This window comes from Primulina huaijiensis, chromosome 12 (assembly GCF_012295235.1).
Source record: "Primulina huaijiensis isolate GDHJ02 chromosome 12, ASM1229523v2, whole genome shotgun sequence".
NCBI lineage: Eukaryota > Viridiplantae > Streptophyta > Magnoliopsida > Lamiales > Gesneriaceae > Primulina > Primulina huaijiensis.
This window is the reverse complement of record NC_133317.1, coordinates 18,896,062-18,918,920: the sequence shown is the minus strand read 5'-3', so window position 1 is coordinate 18,918,920 and position 22,859 is coordinate 18,896,062. Positions and strand designations below refer to the sequence as shown.

At 32.6% G+C, this 22,859-nt stretch overlaps 1 protein-coding gene across 3 annotated transcripts; it reads right to left on the bottom strand.

The window, feature by feature from the left end:
* Nucleotides 1–1,810: 1,810 nt before the first annotated feature.
* Nucleotides 1,811–17,237, bottom strand: LOC140989785 (structural maintenance of chromosomes flexible hinge domain-containing protein GMI1). 3 transcript variants are annotated; one of them, XM_073459183.1, is made up of 39 exons: nucleotides 16,962–17,237; nucleotides 16,094–16,492; nucleotides 15,976–16,005; nucleotides 15,736–15,822; nucleotides 15,605–15,660; nucleotides 15,196–15,276; nucleotides 14,613–14,685; nucleotides 13,925–13,980; nucleotides 13,703–13,808; nucleotides 13,540–13,608; nucleotides 12,152–12,238; nucleotides 12,027–12,071; nucleotides 11,506–11,641; nucleotides 11,314–11,375; nucleotides 11,053–11,181; nucleotides 10,658–10,748; nucleotides 10,512–10,546; nucleotides 9,425–9,500; nucleotides 9,100–9,279; nucleotides 8,759–8,917; nucleotides 8,550–8,571; nucleotides 8,351–8,462; nucleotides 8,160–8,276; nucleotides 7,691–8,002; nucleotides 7,485–7,594; nucleotides 6,895–7,066; nucleotides 6,708–6,816; nucleotides 6,506–6,600; nucleotides 6,132–6,254; nucleotides 5,617–5,683; nucleotides 5,012–5,097; nucleotides 4,568–4,849; nucleotides 4,195–4,494; nucleotides 3,957–4,071; nucleotides 3,154–3,355; nucleotides 2,924–3,073; nucleotides 2,395–2,712; nucleotides 2,019–2,303; nucleotides 1,811–1,980 (listed from the first exon to the last, which is right to left on the bottom strand). In XM_073459183.1, exons 2-38 carry the CDS (start codon nucleotides 16,490–16,492, stop codon nucleotides 2,090–2,092), a joined length of 4,863 nt encoding a protein of 1,620 aa, XP_073315284.1. In that variant the 5' UTR covers nucleotides 16,962–17,237; the 3' UTR covers nucleotides 1,811–1,980; nucleotides 2,019–2,089. The 3 variants fall into 3 exon arrangements, with proteins under 3 accessions (XP_073315284.1, XP_073315286.1, XP_073315285.1); XM_073459185.1 differs by having other exon boundaries at nucleotides 3,154–3,331; XM_073459184.1 differs by having other exon boundaries at nucleotides 16,967–17,237.
* Between the last annotated feature and the right edge of the window lie 5,622 nt (nucleotides 17,238–22,859).

Below are 22,859 nucleotides of genomic sequence, written 5' to 3'. Positions count from 1 at the left end.
TGTGCAAGCTTAAGAAATCTATATATGGATTGAAACAAGCATCTCGTTAGTGGTATCTAAAATTTCATGATGTTATCTCTTCATTTGGTTTCGTAGAGAACATCATGGATCAATGTATATACCAGAAGGTCGGTGAGAGTAAGATTTGTTTCCTTATCCTATATATGGGTGATATATTATTTGCAATCAATGATAAACGATGGTTATATGAGGTAAAACAATTCCTATATAAAAACTTTAATATAAAGGATATAGGTGACGCATCTTATGTTATTGGCATCAAGGTTCATATAGTAGATCTCAGGTTCGCACTAGACCTGAGAATAACATATATAGTTGGAATGTTGGGGATGTATCATTGTAATCTGAGTATCAACCACTGGAAAGCTGCAAAAAAAAGTGATGAGGTACCTTCAAGGGACCAAGAACTATATGCTTATATTCAGACGAACTGAGAATTTGGAAGTGATTGATTACTCTGATTCAGAATATGCCGGCTGAATTGATTCAAGAAAATCCACTTCATTATATATTTTCTTGGTAGCTAGTGTAGTTGTATCTTGGAGAAACGCAAAGCAGAGTTTGACCGCTACTTCTGCTATGGAAATTGGGTTTGTATCTTGTTTTGAGGACAACTCACATGGTGTTTGGATGGAGAGTTTCGTTTCAGGACTTAGAATCATAGATTCTATTTCTAATTCATTGATATTATTTTGTGACAATTCAACTACTGTTTTTATGCCTAAGAATATCAAAAGTAGAAGTCGAAGCAAGCACATTGATATTAAATATCTAGCTATAATAGAAAATGTTAAATATAATACAATGGTTATCGAACACATTATCACTTATTTAATGATTATTGATCCTTTGACCAAACACATGTCACCGCATAAATTTAAGATTATGTAGAAAGTATGGGACTTGGTTCTCTATATAATTTTGTTATAAGTACAAATTCAATTATTAATAAAACTTTGTTATGATATTTTTCTCATATTTGTTATTTGAGTACACATTCATTGATTTGAGAAATATCAGTAAAGTTGAATCTTGAATAAGTATAGGATTTATTCATTAAGTTATTTAAGTTCGTGAAACATAATACATCGTGATATATGGAAGATAATATTCGTCTTTAGGGAACTTATCATCATGATTCGTGTATTTTGTTTACTCATTTGGTAATGATGAGATGTGTACGAGCCAAGTGAGAAAATGTTGGAAAGATTTGTTTATAATATCAATCTTAGGTTAAGTTGCCCATATTATGATAATTTAAAGATTTAACTATGCATAAATTTTATCTTACCTACTTATCATAAATTGTAAATATTTAAATGTATAAAATTATATTTTTGTAATTTATTGTTACAAGGTCATAATATTTTGAAATTCAAAATATCTCATCTTGATAAGTTACAATTTAGATTTAAACTTACTCGATGATTATCTTAATTCTCTATAAATAATGACGTTTGAGATCCCTACACATACACAACTAAAATTACACAACACCATCAATTGTAAATTTTGAATTGTTTTAAAGACTCTCATACAACCAGAAAAAATCCAAAAAGTGTTTAAGGTGTTCTTTATATTCAACGACTATACGTAACATTCAATTCATTTTTTTCATATTCAGTATCATGTTATTAAGTTTAAAAATGATAAATTATTAGCATATTTTCTTTTGGAAAAACTTAGAAATTAAGTTGGGATAAATTAAAAATCAAATATAAATTTCCGAATCCATTGTTGGATATTTTTGAGATACAAATTATAACACAGAACACTGGATTTTAATATCGGATATAATTCCCGACTTTATAAAACAAAACAATGATCAGATATTTACATTAATCTAACTTTTACATTAATTACGTTGTAAATACAGAACACTGGAGCACAAGACAACCACAAGACAACTGTTTTCTTCACCAAAGCTACTACCAACAAGCTAAGCATCCCAGGCATCCCCTCCCTTCTTCCACTCTAACTAGGACCAATTTAGTCACGTTGAGTCAATCCATTCCTAGGTAATTTTCTTTCATTCCAAAATATGCATACAACTGTTTTGAGGAGCTGATTACATTCGAGATAAGTAAAGGTTATACCTGTCGCGTGAACGTTGGAAAATTTCCATATCTATTTTATACAATGTGTTCTTCTCATCTATCTCACGGGTTACCTCTGCTAGCTCCGACTCCCTCTCTACCAAGCATTTCGAAGCTTTTAACCTCGTAAGCGAAACGGGCATCTTGTTCACAACTGGAAATATGACATCAGGTGTAACTTGCTCCCTGATTTTAAAAGTAGAAAATTAAGATAATGTTTGAGAATTTCTGTGGCTTGACATACAAAAAGAAAACAGGTTGTTGTGTATATATTTACCAGTTGCCAAAGGATATCAGTCCGTTTCGTTTCATGATGCCACCGTCTAAAGAGATGGCTCCATCCCTAATGCAGGCACGTGCCATTTTCATACACTGCTTGTTCTCATAAACTTGAAGCTCCCCAAAGAGGCAGCACAATAACGTTTGTCGGGTACTAATATCATTTTTCCTTATCCCGTGTGAATGGACTGCTTCCATGTTTACCAAGCGAACAGCATATCCAAGAAATCCGTGGGGGGTACAGTTATTTGGCAAGGTAGGCTCCTGCAAGGAGTCCAGATTTTGGGAATTACTTTCCAACTCGTTGCCATTTGTCCTGAAATTGTCATCATTGAATTTTGGAAGCAGAGATATTAACGAAGTTAGTATTAATTAGAAGTAGATATATTAACCAAGTGTAAGGACAATCTTTGTTATCCAGGACACCTAACATTGTGCCTTTATTTAGATCAAGTCTTGGTGAATGTGAGACAAATTTTAAAATTGTTAGACTATGATGCATTAATCAATTGTGCTGATTCTGATACCTTGTACCCTCTAGGCACAGAGTAAGATATCTTCCACTTGAAGATTGTCCAAATTTGCTAGAGAAACGAGTATCAAAGGATTCAGCAGCAGCATAGTTTTCACACACAATTGCGAGCATTTGATCCTCGCCGAGATATTGTGCCAACATCCTACACCAACCAAAAAATACAGCTCAACTTTACCATGAATTCACCAACTCTAAGTTCAGAGAAACAAGAATTAACCTAACCTGCTAAGCTCAATGGTCTGTACTGATCCAAGAAGAGCTACAACACCAAGTACGCCCTTTGGCCTATCTTCCAATGCTAGTTTTCTTAATTTGCAAACAAAAGCCGATGCAGAATCACCTCTGCTTTCAATTTTCTGCTCAATGCACTCATTTCCAAATGTGCTCGGCGCATCAAGTTCTATTACAAGAGATGAAAAGGAGTCTGAGTCGATGATTATCAAGAATGTAATGAAACTAGAAGACTTCAAGCAGAACAAGCTGCTATTTCCATAACCTTTATTAAGTATGACTGATAGGTGTCACAAATAACTGAGCTGGTGATGCCGATTTATTAACCGTGCTATGGAGATAATTGCTCCAAATGAAGAAATTTTTTGTGGACAAAAGAAAAGCTGGAATCAAATCATCATCATAGCACATTCTCACTAATTACGAGGTTAACTACATGGATGTTAGTTCTTCAAACTAAGTGATTTTCTAACGTGTCATCTCTTAGACCAAAATCTAAGATGATAACCACCTTTATCCAAGTTTACAGAAGTCTATCCCTCCTTCTACTCCTTCCATTAACCTGTCAATTTAAGAAATGTCGGATTGGGGTCGTGTTTGATCTCCTATTCACATGACCAAACCATGTTAGACGACTCTCCTTAATCTTATCCACATAGCTCATAATCCTTTCATTCCTAATTCTACATTCATTTTAACATAGACATCTCTGTTACTGCCATCTTATGCATATGTAGTCATGTAGTGGCCCAACAAAAAAAGCTTGTATCAAATAAACAAAAAAAAGTGAGCACCTTGGAGATCTGATATATGTTGCTGAAGTGTTGACTGCTTCTGTTTTAGCATCTTTAAATCACTTTCATGCTTTCCAATTGTCATCCCACAGTTAGCAAGATCATCCTCAAGCTCCTAGAGCATAAAATTCTTCTAAGATGTAGAAAATGCAGGATATAGGCACAATATTATCATGAAAAATCAACTTATGCTGGCAACTTCAGACAGAAAACCAAATATCTGCAAATACAAATTTACCTTTAAGCAAATCAATGAAGTCCCGGCAAAATTGCCTCTATCCCCAGAAATTTCGTTCTGGGCATTCTGATGCTCCAGTTTTGGATTCTTTGAACAACTTGAATAATCCGAATGTAATATATTTTCCTTCAAACCTTGTGGAGAAACATTAACAGGCTCGATATCTGGAACATCGAGGACAGGTGTCCGAGGGAGTGGCAGTGCATTTCTGAAAGAAACTTTGGGAAAAATTTCAGGATCCCTGTAATCTTCATGATCCGCTAATTCAAGATTCTCTCCCAGATCATTTTGAACATGAACCTACGTACAAGAATTAACTTTTGTAAGTGTGCCATAACAACTGAACTAGAAGTATTGATGGAACTGTCAAAACCTCTATATCCACTTTCAGATCTGGATAATGGGAGTGAAAAGCTGTAAGTGTGAAAATCCCTTCTCTCTGAGGAAGATGAATAGAGCGAACAGTACTGCGTCCACGGGAGAAGCTATATCGTACAAAATTATCCATATCCATTGAATCCGACTTTAAAATAAGAGTATGAATTTGACCATGTTTCTCATTATCATTTATATTTTCATCCACAACACCATCAGCATCGACAATTTCAAATAAAATATTCTCCAATTCAGAACCTGCTTCACAGTACTTGAAAATCTGTTTCCAAGATACATAACATTGTAGAAAGGTTAAAAAAAATAGTAAAATGAAGCAAACCGACAGGAAACTCAAATAAAACATCGGGAGTTTTTATCATTAAAAAGTTTCTCATCTCCCCGTCATTGGTGTTGGGAGGGTGCAATGGAAATGGTTTCAAACCTTTGAATCTGTCCGAAGTTCTCTTCTTTCAGTTTGAAATTCCATTTTGAATATGACTTTGTCTTTGGATATCACAGAGAGAGATACTGTAATAAGAACATATAACCTTAAATTCTAGTTCTAGAATAAGAGTGCTCGCATGAAGAATTATAAGCAAGTAGAAAAATTCATTCAAATAATTTTCCAGAACTGATATAACATGATAAAACTTCCTGTCAAAAGAGCTTTATGGTTGGTGAATCGGAAAATGGAAGCTCGCTTCAGAATCCTAGCTCGTGAGTTTTATACACAGCAGCATCCACTTTCCTTAATTCTAACACCTTTGCTAGCATTCATTCAATCATGCTTAGTTTTAGTGAGGGATTATTCAAGTAATTTATGTCAGAACACTGAGGTTTTTTGTCAATAAAAGTAAAAAAGTAAATTTTGAATGAGTCGTATAGCTGCCACATTAAAGTCAAATGTAAGGATATCTCAGGAGATTTATCATAGGTAGGAAATGGAAAAAATCAAGTTCAGGCTGAGAGATTTTGAACACTATCAAGTTAAAACTAGCAGATGAAGAACACAAATGCGAAAGAACAGAAGAGGATAAAGCTGATTACCATCTTTGCCATATCCCTTGGAAACTTTAAGAAGATCGCTCAGGTCCACATATCCCCTGGCATCTACCTGTCAGCATAAAGAATTCAGGTTAAGAACACAAATGTCTTGATATATTAGAAAACCAAAAAGGCAGGCTTAATGATGCAACAAGAGAAAAACAAATAAATATATGCAAATAATAATCCATGCTTCTGTTTCAGGACTACATAAAAAAAACCAAACAACTTATTCAATCTTGTTTTTTTACCAAGTCTTTTGGTTGATTCAATGAAATAAAGCTTAAGATAAGTCGGTCAAAGTAAAGCATAAAGTGAACCTTGTAGCCAGATATGTTGTTACTACTCTATATGAATCTCATAAAGCATTAGGTTTTCCATCGAGTATATATATACCTTTTTTAACTGCCAGTTGCTGCCAAAAGTTTTATTTTGACTATGCACTTGAAAAGAGTACCAAAGTTTATATTGTACTTCAAAAAATATACTAGTATGCTTGTCCAGACAAGTAAACAGACCATTTTGTTACAATCAGTAACCACATTGCGGACAGCACTGCTGCCATCCAGAAATGAGAATCCATCAACTCGCAACAAAATATTCTCATCTTTTTCAACGTGGTTGCCATATTCATCAAATACCTGCATAAAGAGTGAAATTCTCATTATGAATGCAATAATAGCAATTCAGGTTCGACTCCATTTCAAAATTTCCATGATTTCTGGTGAAAATAAATCTTTATTTTTGTATACAAATAGGAGGATACTCATCAACTACTCAATAATCATTCACCGAAAGCCATACATTACGAAAAAATCTACCCTTGACTGACATAAATTTTACTGATAGAAATAAAAAAAGGCATACAAAAGAGGAATGAGGATCAACATACTTCGAGTACCAGCTTCTCAATAATCTGTCCTGGAAGCAATTGTTTTCTTAATTTTGGTGGATGAGTAGTTATTTTTTTTGGTGATCCTGGAAGGACTGTCAATAAAAAGACGTTCGAGTGAGAAATCAATAGGAAATATATACATATATATCTACATAAAGATCACTTATGTGAAACAGAAACCATGAGGAAGTCAGAAAACCTTGACAAGGACAATTGACAGATAGTGCTTTGTCTACAGAACTTATTTTTAAGTAAGCCTCATATTTTGGACGAATCTTGTCCAAATCATGGCATTCAACAACAATGTCCTACAAAAATTTAAGCAAAAGTAAAGCACTGCCCAGTGGTTAATGAACTTAGATTTTAGTGGAGAATTATAGATTTACCTTAATTGTCATGACTGACTTATCAGCTGTTACTTTCATGTGACGTACTTGAGCAAGAACATGGCTGCCTTTAATGAGTTTGATAGTTGGTCGTGGAGTGCTAGTGAAAGGGAGCCTGTTATTGTATCGATCGTAGCATGCTATGGAAATAGATGGGGTGCGACAACCAACCCTGTCCAACAAATTTCAAAATTCACCTCAGAAAAATTTGACTGAAAAAAAGATGAGCAATTTTTAGTTTCAGACAAATTACAGGATTTTTCTCCAGAAATTACTACAAATAGATTTATACAGAAGATTGATGAGAAATGATTATTGGAAGGACCATATTTTAACATTAAGATTTACTTATATGCATCAAGAGCATCCTTGTGCATCAAACCAATCATCATTGACGAAATGTTATTAAAATTTTTTGTCGAAAACATCCACAAGTACACTCAAATTACAAAAATTCTTGAACAAAAGGAGAAGACAATTGAAAATTTTCATATATAATATTCTAAATTCTACTAAACAAGGCTGATTGTATGATGATCAAGGAAAAAAATGATTGAATCGCCACAAACAGAAAATTTGAAGGGCCCCACCTAATTGTGCATTGGGAATTCTGATTATGATTCACAAGTCTCCAACTGCCAATTTCAGCCAATGCCTGAACTTGCACTGCTTTTTGAAAATGTACATCCTTCACATCAGCCTAATAATTGAAGTCGCAAAAGTAGAAGTGCATCAGAAATGGTTCCACGTCATTTTATTATTCAAAGAAAAACATAATCTTTCTCGTAGCAATTACCAGTGAGAATAAGAATGTATAGTAGCCAGCTTTCTGAAACTTTTCAATTTTTGAACTCAAAAGAAATATGTACAAGCCTTGTAACCCCTTGTGAGATGAGGGTTTAATCCTCACAGAATAAATATGATCACTTCTGGCACTCTCTTCGACTCTGAAGTTGACTTCTAGAATCATCTCAAAATTTTCTCTGACAATGAACTTTTGATCCAATCTTTTAGTACTGGAGGCAGAATCAAAAGCCTTTGGTCGCACTACAGCAACAATTTTCTGAGGGAATGCATCTCCAGCTTCTATAATATTGGTAGGGAATCCCTGTAAAAGAAGTACATAGTTAACCAAACAGATGCCGTACAAAGATGGTTGAGTTTCTCTGAGGCTGGGTCCTAAGTGTGAAAACCTTTTAATGGCACCGTGGCATAGGTACTATCTAAAAAAAATTGAAGTAGAGAAGAAAATGGTTACAACTAACCCCTCCAATTTCCAATTCTTGGCATTCTTCAAAACTTAATAGATCAATGCCAGAAGGCAATTTCTGCCTATGTTTCTCAAGTTGGCTATTCCACTCAATATCACTGACAGCTATGCACTGTTTCAATGGGTACAAGGGTCAATAACTTGACACACAAATAAAGAGTAAAACCATTAATACATGTGGCTAACCTTTTCTGAGTCAATCACACTAATTGATAACGATAGAGACTCGCCAATGTCTAGGACATTGTTTCCATTGTCTGATAGACGGCAACCTTTTGCTTCAGGTAGACCAAGTGGCCTATCAGAGGAAAATTTTTACAGGGAGAACTGTCACTAGTTCATAACTATGAACCAAGTCTCATAAGAAATTCAATAAACTACCAACCTGCAAATCAGTCGAACCTCGCCTAATTTGACGTATGAAGAAAACAATCAGATGATTAAAAAAAAAGTGAAACCAAAACCAAAAATCTCAGAGGTTGAAGGTTTGAAACATATTGATATATCGCACATCGGCAAGTAGATCACCTTGAAGATCACCATTATGAAGTAGAAAAACTAGTCACAGTCTCTCCTGATTAACACTGAACTTACCACAAGCATCCCCTTGAAGCCCTTCAAGGATTATGTACTCTAGTGTAGCAAATACATTGTTTTTATGAAATCCAGCACACGCCCCCTTTAATATTTTCATCCTCTGTCCTGCCTTCCAGCATGTCCTTTTTCTCTGAATCTCTTTATGAACCCTAATAACTGAAGTGTACACTCTCATCATGTATATTATACACATTCAAGATAAAATAAGTCGTAATCTTGAATTTTATTATTCTAAACATTTTTTATAGTAACCAAAAATGAAGAAGAAATCATTTGCTAGCAATGTAAGTGTGTTAAAGCAACATAAGTGTCATTAGATTTACTCTTGCTAAACTTACCATCCGAAGATATGCCAAGCTTTTTATTCTTTGGAGAAATAAGAATAGTGGGTTGATCCAGACCACTTTCAATTTCATCATCATAGAGATCATGCATTTCCGAAATCCAATCACTGTACAGTTTTTCCAGTGTTGTGAGATTCAACTTCTTTCCATCTCTCCAGATTTCAATTTGCAACTCTACATGACATGACAAATTATGTTTATTTCAGAAAATTTGTTTGTTTTAAAAAAAATTAAAAGAGTAATAATAAGACTCAATTCAACAATTAGTCTGTAGCAAGTTCAAATTTCATTTTCGAATATGAAGAACCAACAACTTTACCTTTTCCATTTACAGGGGTCCCACTGCCAAAATTCTTCAAGGCATTGGTGTATGGGTGATGGTGGGCTAAATCTGTCTGAAAAACTAAGAAAACCAGTCAGTTGCAAATTTTCATAATTCTTTTTTTTTGTTAGGAGCCGTATTTTTTTTATATAAAATATTTAACTTTAACAGAACACCCAGATTAACAGAAACAAAACACCGAAGCAAACTTAGTTAAACAACAGTACCAATCAAAATAAGTTCATTATGCAACAACAAAAACAGATGGACAACATATTAACACAATTTATGTCATGATCTAAACAACACATTTCATATAAATATTTAGATCATTAATGTAGACTCGGTTAATCAGCAACAACTATCAAAAGAAACTCCAAATGCAACCATAACAAATGGACGATATACATAACACAAATTGTATGATCTAAACAAGGAATTGAGACATTAACTAAAAGTGGATTTGAGATTTTAGACCTTTTTCATTTGATTTTTTTTTTTTTTTTTGAAATCAACCTTTTTCATTTGATAGACCATTCAAAAACTGGTAATGAATGGACATATATAATGCATAACATCGTACATATATGAGTAAATATTTTCCCTTTAACAGTTTCTTGCTCGTGCTACTTGGACAAAGACTCCCTTTTCAAGCCTACAAACTTGGATGATCAGGTGAAGGGGATACCACATATTTTCTCGTTTCCAATTAACTTTCAAATTTTCCATTTCTTTTAATGAACATATGAGAACCCCTTCACTCAAGAGGAGAATAAATTCCTTTTGTTTACAGAGTTCACACTTTTGCATTCAAACATTACTGGTTATGCAAAACATCTATTAATGTATGAAAAAAGTAATGGAGATTATATCTTCAGAAACATCACAGCCATACCATCCACCAAAAATTCCACTTTGAGACTGAAAATTTGGTTTTGTAGCTGCCTTAATAAAATTCAATGAGCATATAGATATATGTTAATAATCAAATGTTCATAAATTTGTCAGAATAGTACGATAAAAATTGATGTATTCCATTGTTCTAAACAATCTAAAATGCAACAGATGATACTTGAGTTCGTACCTTGGTTGGTGTTGGATTAAAACCAGAATCTGTCTCTGCAGCCATAAAATTACTTTCCTAAGATAAATACATATACATGCCGAAAACCCAAAAAGAAATCAAATATCCTGTTTCCAAGACCGGAAGGTTTCTTACAATATTTATACCTATAAAACATTTGACACGGTAGCGGCATCGTTTCAGATTTTGGGCCTTCTCACCTTTTTTTGCCTTTGGTTCCATAAATGGAAGCCAAGTCTGTGGAAAAGTAATATAATCCCAGGGTTCATACAAAGAAGCGTTTCAAATCAACTAAGAATACGTAGATTACATTACATTTATTTATATGTTTTTAATTATATATTTCTCTCAATAGAGATCCAGTCATATTATTTTGCCAAGTATATTATGACACTCCAGAAAATACACTAAAAGTTGCAAGGTGTTATAATAGCGTAAACATAAGCCATGCTTATGATTCTAGATTTCAAATATGTGTTGTTGCTATAACAATTGAAATGAATAATATAAAAAACTGTAAAAGAAAGTTGAATTGACTCACCCAGCGAGTATCTGGCAAGAGACGACCCAAGCGCCTGACAGAAACCCTGCTATAATTCTCAAAGCTCTCTCTTATTTCAAATCCATCAGCCTCTAACTTTGTAATTATTCTTGTAATACTCTCTTCTCCCTAAAATCAACCAAAAGTGGATTAGTTTGGAAAGAGCATGCATTCATAATTCCACCAACATTGACACATGCATGCAAATGGTCAAATGAGCAACAATATCTAGGAACATTTGGATAGGAGTGCTGGCCATACCTTAATAACTGGAAAGTAAACACACCTCAACCGGGCATTTGCATCAAGAAATCCATTTTTTCCTGGAAATTAATAATATTTTTTAAGAGCCCGTCATACAAAATGAGATGTGCTGTTCAGAGCACTCATACCATCGCATGAACAGTATCGCACTTGTAATGTATAACTGAAGGCACAAAAACATGTGCTTACTTTGACAACTCGGTGAAGAAGCATCATCGCTGTAGCTGAAGTGAAGTTGCAGAGTGAACTCCGGACCGTTGCAAGAATGCATGTTCGTTATGGCCACTTCCCCTCCCTCTATTTCAGTTAAATCAATTCCATTGACCTGCTCATTATGAAATTTTTTACCAAAGACCATGAGGAAACAGAGTTCGAGCAAAATTGTGAATTGTGATTCCAGGAATACAAAGAAAACTTGAGAACATCTTCTGGACATTTAAGCTTTATCACGACGTTATTTCCGGACTCCCTTTGCAAAATTTGTTATGACAATAGAAGATTTCCAGAATCCATCTTGACATTTGAACCACACAGCCAGGACACTGACTGATTAAGGTGTTTATATTCAGAAAATTTAATTTCCACTTAATCTTGCTACATAGAAAATCGGAGTTAACCCAGTAGGTGCAGTCAATAAAGATACAGGAAACATCACGATAGGGAATTGCCAAAGGAAAACACCAAAAATTTGATAAAAGTCTCAAACTCACCCGAAATTCAATAGGTCTACTTGTCTTGCCTGACATTTCGTCACACTGCCCAACAGAATGACAAGGAAATGATAAAACATTGAAGGCAGAAATAGAAAGAAGAGCATAACAAAGCGCAGAAAAACCTGAATATAGGGGAAATAAATGTCTTTCAATTTGCACTGGAGTTTCTTTACATCCAGGGTACTTCTTTTAGGCTCCAGTATTTCAACCTGTTAACAAAGTAGACATTGATAACGATAATTCCAAGTAGCCAACCAGAAATCAATATTCTCATAAAGAAAGGAAAAACAAAGAAATATGCATGTGATTTGCCACTTGACATGTAGAATATGTTTGTGATCATGTTTGTGGTCTATAAAGCCCACAAAAATTTATATTCTATATCTTTAGCTTTGATTAATAAGGCGCTTAAATTTATGCTATAACAGCAAAATTATGACAAATCACAAAAACTTTTAAGTCTGTGAACATGATTAAGATTTAGTTAGCAATCCAATTATTTTCTTTCTAACATGAACAAACTACAGCTTTAACGATGATGAAATGTTAATCAAAATTAGAAATACAACATTATGTAACTAACTCGCGCAAGAATCTATGCACCTTCTGAAATTGGAAGAGAAGAACGAAAATAAACACTGAATTTTAATTGGTAATAGTTAATTAACACTTCAAACGGCTACTCATTGCCAGCAAGAGGTTTCAAAAGACAGAAAACGGACAGCACTAGCAGCAACGATATTATTATCAAACAAAAAACAAAGTAAACTTTCACTAGTATAATTCCACTCAATCAATCAGCATTTAGCCAGAAAACAGTTGAGTATAGTCTTCATAAGCAACTCTCATATTGTACTATTCAAATATCATGCTTTTTAACAAAATCTTCATTGTGGAAAGACTGGAAGCAATGTTAGATAAAAAAGGACTGTATCGTAAAAATGGAATGGTGAACTCTCTAGTATAAAATGACAATCATGACAATGGAAATGAGCAAAAACTTCAGAACTTCAATTTTAACTTTGCCTCAGAAACCCAAGAAGGTAAAAGGTAAATAAACCTAGGATATAGCCATATAATCATTCTTTCTACATGTTCCCGGATAGATAAAACAATCCAGACAGTCGATGTCCCATACTGCATGCATGGACTTCACCTAAGTTCTAGAATGGATGTACATGCCTGTCATGTGCTTGAGAGATCATAACAGTTCATGCAATGCATTTCATTTTAATGCAACTCCCACCATCAAAACTTTATTAGCAATGAATGTCTTTCAAGCATTGCTCAAAAACAACTTCATTGAGTCATTGACATACGCTCTTTCGGTGAAGCCACGAAATCAAGAGTCACGACGCAAAAAAACATTATAAAGAAAGGTGCTTGAATTATTGACAAATGAATCAGTACAGAGAACTGAATAGGAAAAAATTATTTGAAACCTAAACATGATAACATGGTTGAATTGAAGATATGTAAACAATGAAGGAAAAACCGTGAAGCAAAAGACCTTTGTGAAGCTTCCATGATGGGATTTACTCATTTCATCATCAAGAGGATCTCTCATCCCTCCTTTTGTCTTCAGAGAATGACAGAAAAAGGTTCTGACTTAGCAGCTATAAGGGGAGGAAGAGCCATCAATGAAATCAAAATCAAAGAAATATGTCAGTTACCTTCCACCGGTTTTCTGTACGTGAAGGGCTTATTAATGCATCTCTTTCCAAGTGCAACGTAAAAACTTTATTACAAGTCTTGGTCTTGGATGAGACTACCGCATGCCTACACTTTGGTTGCAGAAATAAGATAAAGCTATTTCTCCCATGTAGTGCCTTTTATCATTTAACATATATATTCTAAAGTACATATATTACATGTATGTTCCTTCCATTTCATACCTTCCTAAAAACATCGTGGCAACAGGACCTCCATAGCCAAACATTCCAAAAAAAGGCTGCAATTCACCATGATAAAAAGATTAACAAGGGACTACAAAAAAGAAGAGCAAATCTACCAGTTGATATTACAGTACAATTATTCAATAATTCTCCAGATTATACCAAAATCTGAGCCTTTCAAGTACTTCCCATTTCAGGTCAGCCCTCAAGATACTTTTTTGATTCAAAGCAACTTCACTGAAATTTCTTATTCTTTCTTTTCGGTCGATAATCCATTAAAGTCGGATCAATAGAGTAAAAGGTCTTCATCATGGGAACTTCAAAGAATTAAGTTTGAGCTGTTCACACAGAAAGGAGGATATAAAGGTGAAAGGGTTAAAGGCATTTAAAAGACTTTCTCAATGGTGTAACGATGATCATCCAAAGGGGTACTCATATGTGGTGAACTTCTACGAGTTTTACGAAATGCTTAAACAGAAACCTAGAGCATAATTCTAAAAATATATCCTAAAAGAAAAAATCAAGTCATGCTTGTCAAGATTCATACATATTAACCTCTGTAGCAAATGAAAAATTAAATCATCTACTTTAGGACCATCAATTTCATATGAATGAAGTTAACAAATGACCACAAGGTAATTAATATATTTCACAAGCACCAATAAGATAGTGCACACGTTACTATCACCATTAAATATGGAGGTTTTCCCCCAATGGCTTGTTCCCTTTCTTCTCTGTGCATGGACGCTCCCATTTTTCCCCTAGATGATGTAAAAAACATGAAATAATGGTGATGGAAAGAAACCTATCAAAATTTAATTGATAATCTTAAGATGATAGCTTGAAAGAAAATACATAACATATTTAACATGCAAAATCAAACAAGCATAGAGCAAAACTAGTGAACCTCACGTGTAACTTCATAAAGAAGAGGAATAAAATGATCTCTCTAACATATTATCACACTTATCAAGCTATCCATATCGACAAATCTGACCCAAAAAATACTTCCAAAAACAAGCGGTAAAGGTCTAAACTAAAATATTGAATTGTTGATGAGGTAGCTCTCGCCTCTCAACAGATAAGCATACCTAACTTTACAAGCATCAAGACAAGGAATGGACTCGCACATGTGGAACCCAAAAATTTTTTTAACATCAAAGGACTTGAGAAAAGGAACCGATTTAGGTTAGATAATCTTACAAGAAAAGTTACGAATCAAATATTTTAACAGATACGTTTGCATGTCCCAAGAATGTAAAAAATTGTACCACTTTACAATTTTCTCATTCACTCCATCCATTCCTGGTCCTGTGTCGAAAATTGAAATTCTGTTTTTACGTAAGTCCACACTGCAAACAATAGAAGAACATTTGTGAGAATCGAGTTATGTGAGAAGATGAAGAATTTAAACTAAAATAGGCCACCTAAATATAAAAGAGATGTACAACAAAGAAACTAGACAAGTAAGCAGTTCTTTAGTTTTATTTAAGCATTCAATTGTTATGCTCGGGAATGGAGGTTTTTCCTAATGAAAATTTGTTTGTTAGCATCCTTTGAGCAAGATTCTCTCCAACTTCGAGTTTGAAATCCTGATGTTTCCTATGCTTTGTTTCCCAAAGATGACAAACCAACAATTATCTAGATTCAAGCATAAGAACTGAAAACCGAATGGCATACCTTATTAATCTTTTCTCGCCTTTGTGATTTGACCACACAGCTTGCAATGAATTATCCTAGTCAACAAATTAATACCATTGGTAACCAACTATTGATATCAAACAGAGAAGCCAATCACATCAAATTCTTACTATCAAGTCAGCAAGGGCAGTTTCAAATGTATATTCATCAGGCAGCTCCTTTAATAAATCCGTATCAGGGGTGAGATCCCACATATCCTACAAAGCCAAAAGGAGACAATCCAATAAGAAAACTACAAATAATATATCAAGAAATATGACAGCCAAATACCCGTAGCCCTGGGTTAGGAAACTCAGCAATCCTTATATCATAAAATACCAAAACTTCCAAATGAAATCCGAGTAACACACCTCATATGCTTCAGGCTCAGCCGAACCATCCTATATCAAGGTGAACAGACAAATTATAAATTTGTTCAATGATAACATATACATATACTTATGATCGATTGTCTAGACATTATCTCACATTAAGCGCGAGGATATGCCGCTTATTAGGCAGCAAATCACGAAACTTCACTTCAGTTCTCATTTTATTCCCATCTGCATCCGTAAAATGCAAATCTGCATAAGTCCAATTAATTCTTGTCTCGGGTTGTCCAGACCGTGTTCGTGGGACTGTATTAAAGTACTCTCTTTTGACAGCAGCGATAAACTCCTCAATGGGCATGTGACTACGAAGCTCGGTCATTTTGAGCTCAAGGGTCGTGCCATTCGGTAAAAGGATGCGGAACCAGAAAATTTTGTTAGCAAGAAGCGCATCACTTTCGACCTTCACACCTCCAAATAGATTCTTTCTAGGCCTTTCTATACTAGGCTCTTCGGTAGGCCTCTTGCCCAAAACGCTCGGAGGTGTTTTTGAGAACATCTGCATCAAGCAAAAATCACGTAAAATACTTAATTAACCAGACTTAATAACTTCTTGCCGCTTAGTATCCTTGTAAACTACTTTCATAGAAGCGCATAACTACACAGCACCATCGTGATCATAAAGCACATAACAACACAGCATCGACGTGATCATGCACGAAATCAAGAAAACACTGGAGACAGTTAAAAACACCAACAAAGCTCCGATCTTTACACAAACAAAGAAACACAAAAGGACACGTGAAGTTAAACCTAACGAGAAAAATAAACTCCCACAAAGACGCATTCCCTGAAAAATGGTTTCCTCCAAAAAATTTGAGACCCCGGGCACCAAGCCGCAGTCAGGAAACAACACCACCGAAAAACGGCCCCACAAAAGCGAGTCTTGTTAGCAGGTAGAAGCAAGCATCTCGAGTCGACAGCCCTGAGGAAAATATACCTAACTATTGCCTTTCAAGGCTCCTTACCTTACCTGGCTGATGTCTGGTTGTTGCTCCAGGAATGAGATTAGCTGCTTACACCTTCGTTGATCGACTACTATTCCTCTGAACAGAAGTGAAAGGGTTTAAAAGATTGGGAACTGTGTGTTTCACACGGCAGAAGGGCAAACGACAGCCAGTAGAAATACTAGTGCATAAAGTTCAGTGAACAAAAAAGAACAGAAAGGACAAGGCATGAACAGAGGCGGCGCTGCAGTGCTAACTTGCGCTTGCATGGAAATGCGCCCCTTTTCTGTTGCTGGATTGTAATTATTAATGCTGGCTTCATTGACTGGCGGTCTTCTTCATTTTTATAAATTGATTGATTGATTTATTTAATAAATCAATTATATGTTTATTTTATATGATTATATGGGAAAAACCCCTTAATATAATTGCACAACATAGCAAGCAGAGGCTAATAGTCCAGAACTTATCTAGTTCATCAGCCAGTAATACTGAGCAGAATAATGAGTTATACAATGAATTTCAAGAATTTTTGAAGCAAAAACAGAAATCTAATACAGATTCTCAATTTTCAGCATCATATGCTAAATCATTACAGAAGATGATAATGATTCAGCTCTTTATACAGAGACAAAACATAGAGAATTAATTCTTCTTATAGAAGAAAAAGACACCCAATGGGAGAAGACTCCGTGGACTATCATGGAAAGATATTTCACAAATACATCATATGTATTTGGTTCTTATAAACAAAGAGCATTTTATGAAAATCTTCTATTATCCACAAAAAGTGTTGATATAACTCACTTTTTCAGTAATACTCAACAAAAAGGAAGTTATAAATTCTCTAAATATATTATTAAAAAGATAATATCAATCGAAGAATGGGGTATATCTCCATTAGTTGAAAAAGAATTTTATTCTGAGACTCATAAAATGAGTTTTAAATTCAATTTTTGGGATTATATTGAGAGTTTTAATAAAACTCTATTTTATGAGNAGTGTTGATATAACTCACTTTTTCAGTAATACTCAACAAAAAAGAAGTTATAAATTCTCTAAATATATTATCAAAAAGATAATATCAATCGAAGAATGGGGTATATCTCCATTAGTTGAAAAAGAATTTTATTCTGAGACTCGTAAAATGAGTTTTAAATTCAATTTTTGGGATTATATTGAGAGTTTTAATAAAAATCTATTTTATGAGAATGAAAAAAAAAACATACATGGTTTTTAAAAATATGTGAAAATGTTTTCCATTATCCAATTACTAATTGGTTTTTTTCTTGGTGGAAAATATTTGGTCCATCAGCACAAATTTTGCCTGAGGTTTTTATAAAACCAATGAATACTTGGTTAAATGTTTCTCCAAACATTAAAAAATCATTTTCTGATCATTGGATTGACGACAAAACTTTATGCCTGTTCTTCATGGAATTTGGAATTCCATGGATCTGGAAATGGCAGCCAGAGTGTGGTTATACTGATGAAGGTATTCCTTGCCTATGGAGAGTTAGCTCTACCAAATTTTGGGATAAATTATTACGAGAAGATCCAGATACTGCAAGATTTATGGCCATGATACTCTTATTCAAATGGAGGAAAAAATTTCTTCCTATCAGAAAGATTTACTACATCAACAAGAAAAAGAAAAAGATGCAATGAGTCCATCCAAAATATTGACTCAAAAATATTCAGAGATTTACTCCAAAGAAAAAATGGTAGAAATCTATATTGAAGAGATGAAAAAAGATCTCTACAAAAATATTGGATGTTCCGATTCAAAATCTGACGAGTCTATGGCATCTGAATTCAGTGAAAATCAATTTATTCATCTAATGCAAATGCATGATGCACAGGATCCAGAGGATGATATTCCTCAATTTTCTCAGATCGATGTCATTTTTGAGAATTTAAAGAATTTATTAAAAGATAATATTAAAGATGATTAGGACATTCATCTTTAATTCAAAGTGATAGGTGACATATCACATCACATCAAGGTGGAATCTCACTTCATGGCATGAGATCATGACAAAAGTGGGTGGAATATCACTATTTACTTTTTGATTTTTGTAACCATGTTACTATTTGCTTTAATAAAATAATGTACTCTTTATATTTTTAATTGAAATCCGGGATTCATGTCCGGCTCTTTCATTTATTTATAGGATATTTCCGTGTTCTTAGAAGAACACGGTTGAGTTTGCTCCCCTCTCTACTCTCTCTTGTATAAACCTTTCTTCAGTAATCAATAAAAGCTTGAAGTTCTGATAACACCTATTGTAAGTTTATTTCATGTTTTATTTTCTGTTTTTATTTATAGTTTTTAATTTTATATTTCATATATTAGCCTGAATGACATGTTAAATCATTAGTTTAAATCATCCCATTACTAAACCATGATCTTTATTTATTTGAAACTTGGAATTAAATTGAAATGATAAAAGATTTCATTTAAATTTTAGAATCTGATGTAATATAAGGATTAATGGTTGAACATAAGGTTGAAAGACGAACCAAGAAATAGTAAACACAAGGTTCGAAGTTAATTAAGATGCATAAATTCATGTTGTAGCCCTTCAACTTGCTTAGCCGAGAAATGGCGTTTAAGGCGTTTATGGGTGATTTTTATGAATTTATGTTTCTGAAATTGTCTTCGATAAATCCTCTATTGTTTAATTTCTCTGGTATATCTTTTGTAATTCCTTTTATGTTTTGTAAAATTGCCATAGATGAACCTTATATTCATTCTTATTCTGGAAATTAAATACCTACTTTTATTAGTTCAATTATTTGAATATGGTATATAGGCTGGAAACCAATAACTTCCATGTGTGCGAAAGCCACTAAGGAAACCTTTCGTAAAACAATGCTACGTATCAGATTCAATTTATATTCCAAGCCTCAGATGGAGAATTAGAAAAATATTAAAAAAAGATGATATAAATATTTCTTATGATAGTTATACTTATGGCAAATTAATAAGTATTTGCATTCAAGAGGGTTTAGCTCTCTGTAATGAATTAAAATTAAATAATCAAATTAAAAGACAGAATTTACTAGAGAAAAAACAACTAGGTAAATTTTGTGATCAATTTGGTATAGACTTACCTAATAAAGGTAAGAAGAAAATTAAAGATAAAGTAGAAAAAGTCTACAAGAAAAGACATCTGTCTGATAGACAGAAAGATAGAAAAAAGAAAAGAAAAGAAAGCCGTGAATTACGGAAAGCTGAAAATTATAAAACTAAAAATAAATTAATAATTTGTAGAAAATGCAAAAAACCATGACATTATGCTAATCAATGTTGGGCTAAAAAAAATTAATAATTTAGATATTGATGAAAATCTTAAAGATAAAATTAATAAAATAATAATGGATTCTAATCAGAATTCAGATAGTGAATCTGATAATATTTTAGAATCTTATAATTAAGAAGAAATTTTAGATAATGATTACAGTTCTTCAGATCAAGAAGAATCTGATAATTGTATACAAGGAAAATCTTGTATTAATCATTTAAATAATAATGATAATAAAAATGATGAGTTTTATAAACTTATGTCTCAATTTCAAGATTTAAATATTAATGTCTTAACTAACAATAATATTTTAGAATTCCTTAAAATGATTAAGGATCCAATATTAAAATCAACAATTATTGATCAAATGGAAAATACTGCTTCAACCAGTAATAATAATAACATACTTGTTAAACAAGAACAAGCTTATTCTATGAAAAAAGTAAAAAATCTTTTACAGAAAAAATATAGTAAATCAAAATCCTGTTACTATACAAGATTTGGTAAAAGAGATTAATAATCTTAAAGAACAAATAAAAATTTTACATCAAAATAATACTCATTTGAGTTATCGTATTTCTGTTATTGAAAATAACAAAGAAGAATCTGATAATTTTGATAATAATCAAAATATTTCATTTAATAATGATAATCATTTATCTGTTTTGAGTATGATAATATCTCAAAAATGATATACTAATATTATTTTGTTAATTGATAATTCTTACAAAAAGAATTTCATTGCTATGATAGATAGTGGTGCAGTTTAAATGTTATACATGAAGGATTAATTCCTACAAAATATTTTCATAAAACTACTCATTTTCTTTCTCATGCAGGAGGAGAAACTTTAGAAATAAATTATAAATTACCAAAAGTTTATATTTGTAAAGATAAAAACTGTATTCAAACCAGTTTTTTATTAGCAAAAGATATTTCTAGCCATTTAATACTTGATTTACCTTTTATTTATCAAATATATCCTTTAAAACATGTTGATGAAACAGGTATAATAGGAACTTATCAAGGTAATCCTATTTCTTTTCAGTTTATAACTAAACCTGTTCATAGAATTTTAAATGAATTACAAGAAAAGATTGATAGGAAAATTTTTCAGATTAATTCTTTAAAAAAAGAAGTTAAAATTTTAACTATAGATGATACATTAAAAAATCCTAAATTACAGGATAAGATTAAATTTATTTATAATAAATTTTCATTACAAATATGTAATGATCTTCCAAATGCTTTTTGGAATAGAAAGAAACATATAATCTCTCTTCCATATGAAGAAGATTTTAAGGAAATAAATATTCCTACCAAGGCTCGTCCTTGTCAAATGAATTCTGAATATTTAGAATTATGTAAGAAAGAAAGTCATTCTTTATTAGAAAAAGGTTTAATAACACCTTTTCAATCTCCTTGGTCTTGTACTGCTTTTTATGTTAATAAACATTCTGAGCAGGAAAGAGGTGTTCCTAAATTAGTCATTAACTATAAACCCCTTAATAAGGTTTTAAAATGGATTAGACATCCTATTCCTAATAAAAAAGATTTATTAGATAGATTAGTAAATGCAATCATATTTTCTAAATTTGATTTAAAATCAGGATTTTGGCAGATTCAAGTGCAAGAATCTGATAGATATAAAACTGCTTTTAATGTTCCAATAGGACATTATGAATGGACAGTAATGCAATTTGGACTTAAAAATGCTCTTTCAGAATTTCAACAAATTATGAATGATATTTTTTCTCAGTATAGCAATTTTATAATTGTTTATATTGATGATATTTTGGTATTTTCTAATGACATTGAATCTCATTTTAAACATTTAGAAATGTTTAAAAATATTGTTATACAAAATGGTCTTGTTATTTCAAAATCTAAAATGATTTTATTTCAAACTAATATAAGATTTTTAGGTCATATGATTGAAAAAGGAAAAATAATTCATATTCAAAAAAATATTGAATTTGGTTCTAAATTTCTTGATATTATAACTGATAAAACTCAGTTACAAAGATTTTTAGGAATTTTAAATTATATTTCTCCCTATATTAAAATTTTGATTCAAGATTCTGCCATCTTATATGATAGATTAAAGAAAAATCCTTTATCTTGGACAGATAAGCATACCAAAGCTGTTCAAAACATTAAGGAAAAAGTTAAAAACCTTCCTTGTTTAATGTTAACTAATCCTTTATGGGATAAAATCGTAGAAACAGATGCTTCTGATATAGGTTTTGGTGGAATTCTGAAACAGAAAGATCCACAAACTAAACAAGAATATCTTATTAGATTTTATTCTGAGAAATGGAATAAGGCCCAGAAAAATTATTCGACAGTAGCAAAAGAAATTTTAGCTAATGTAAGATGTATATTAAGATTTCAAGATGATTTATATAATCAAAAGTTTATTATAAAAACTGACTGCAAATCTGCAAAATTTATGTTTAATAAAGATTTTAAACATAATGTTTCTAAATAGATGTTTGCAAGATGGCAGGCTCATTTAGCCCCTTTTGATTTTGAAATTATTTATAAAAAAGGTGAAGATAATCACTTACCAGATTTCTTAACTCGTGAATATTTATCTTAATGTCTTTAT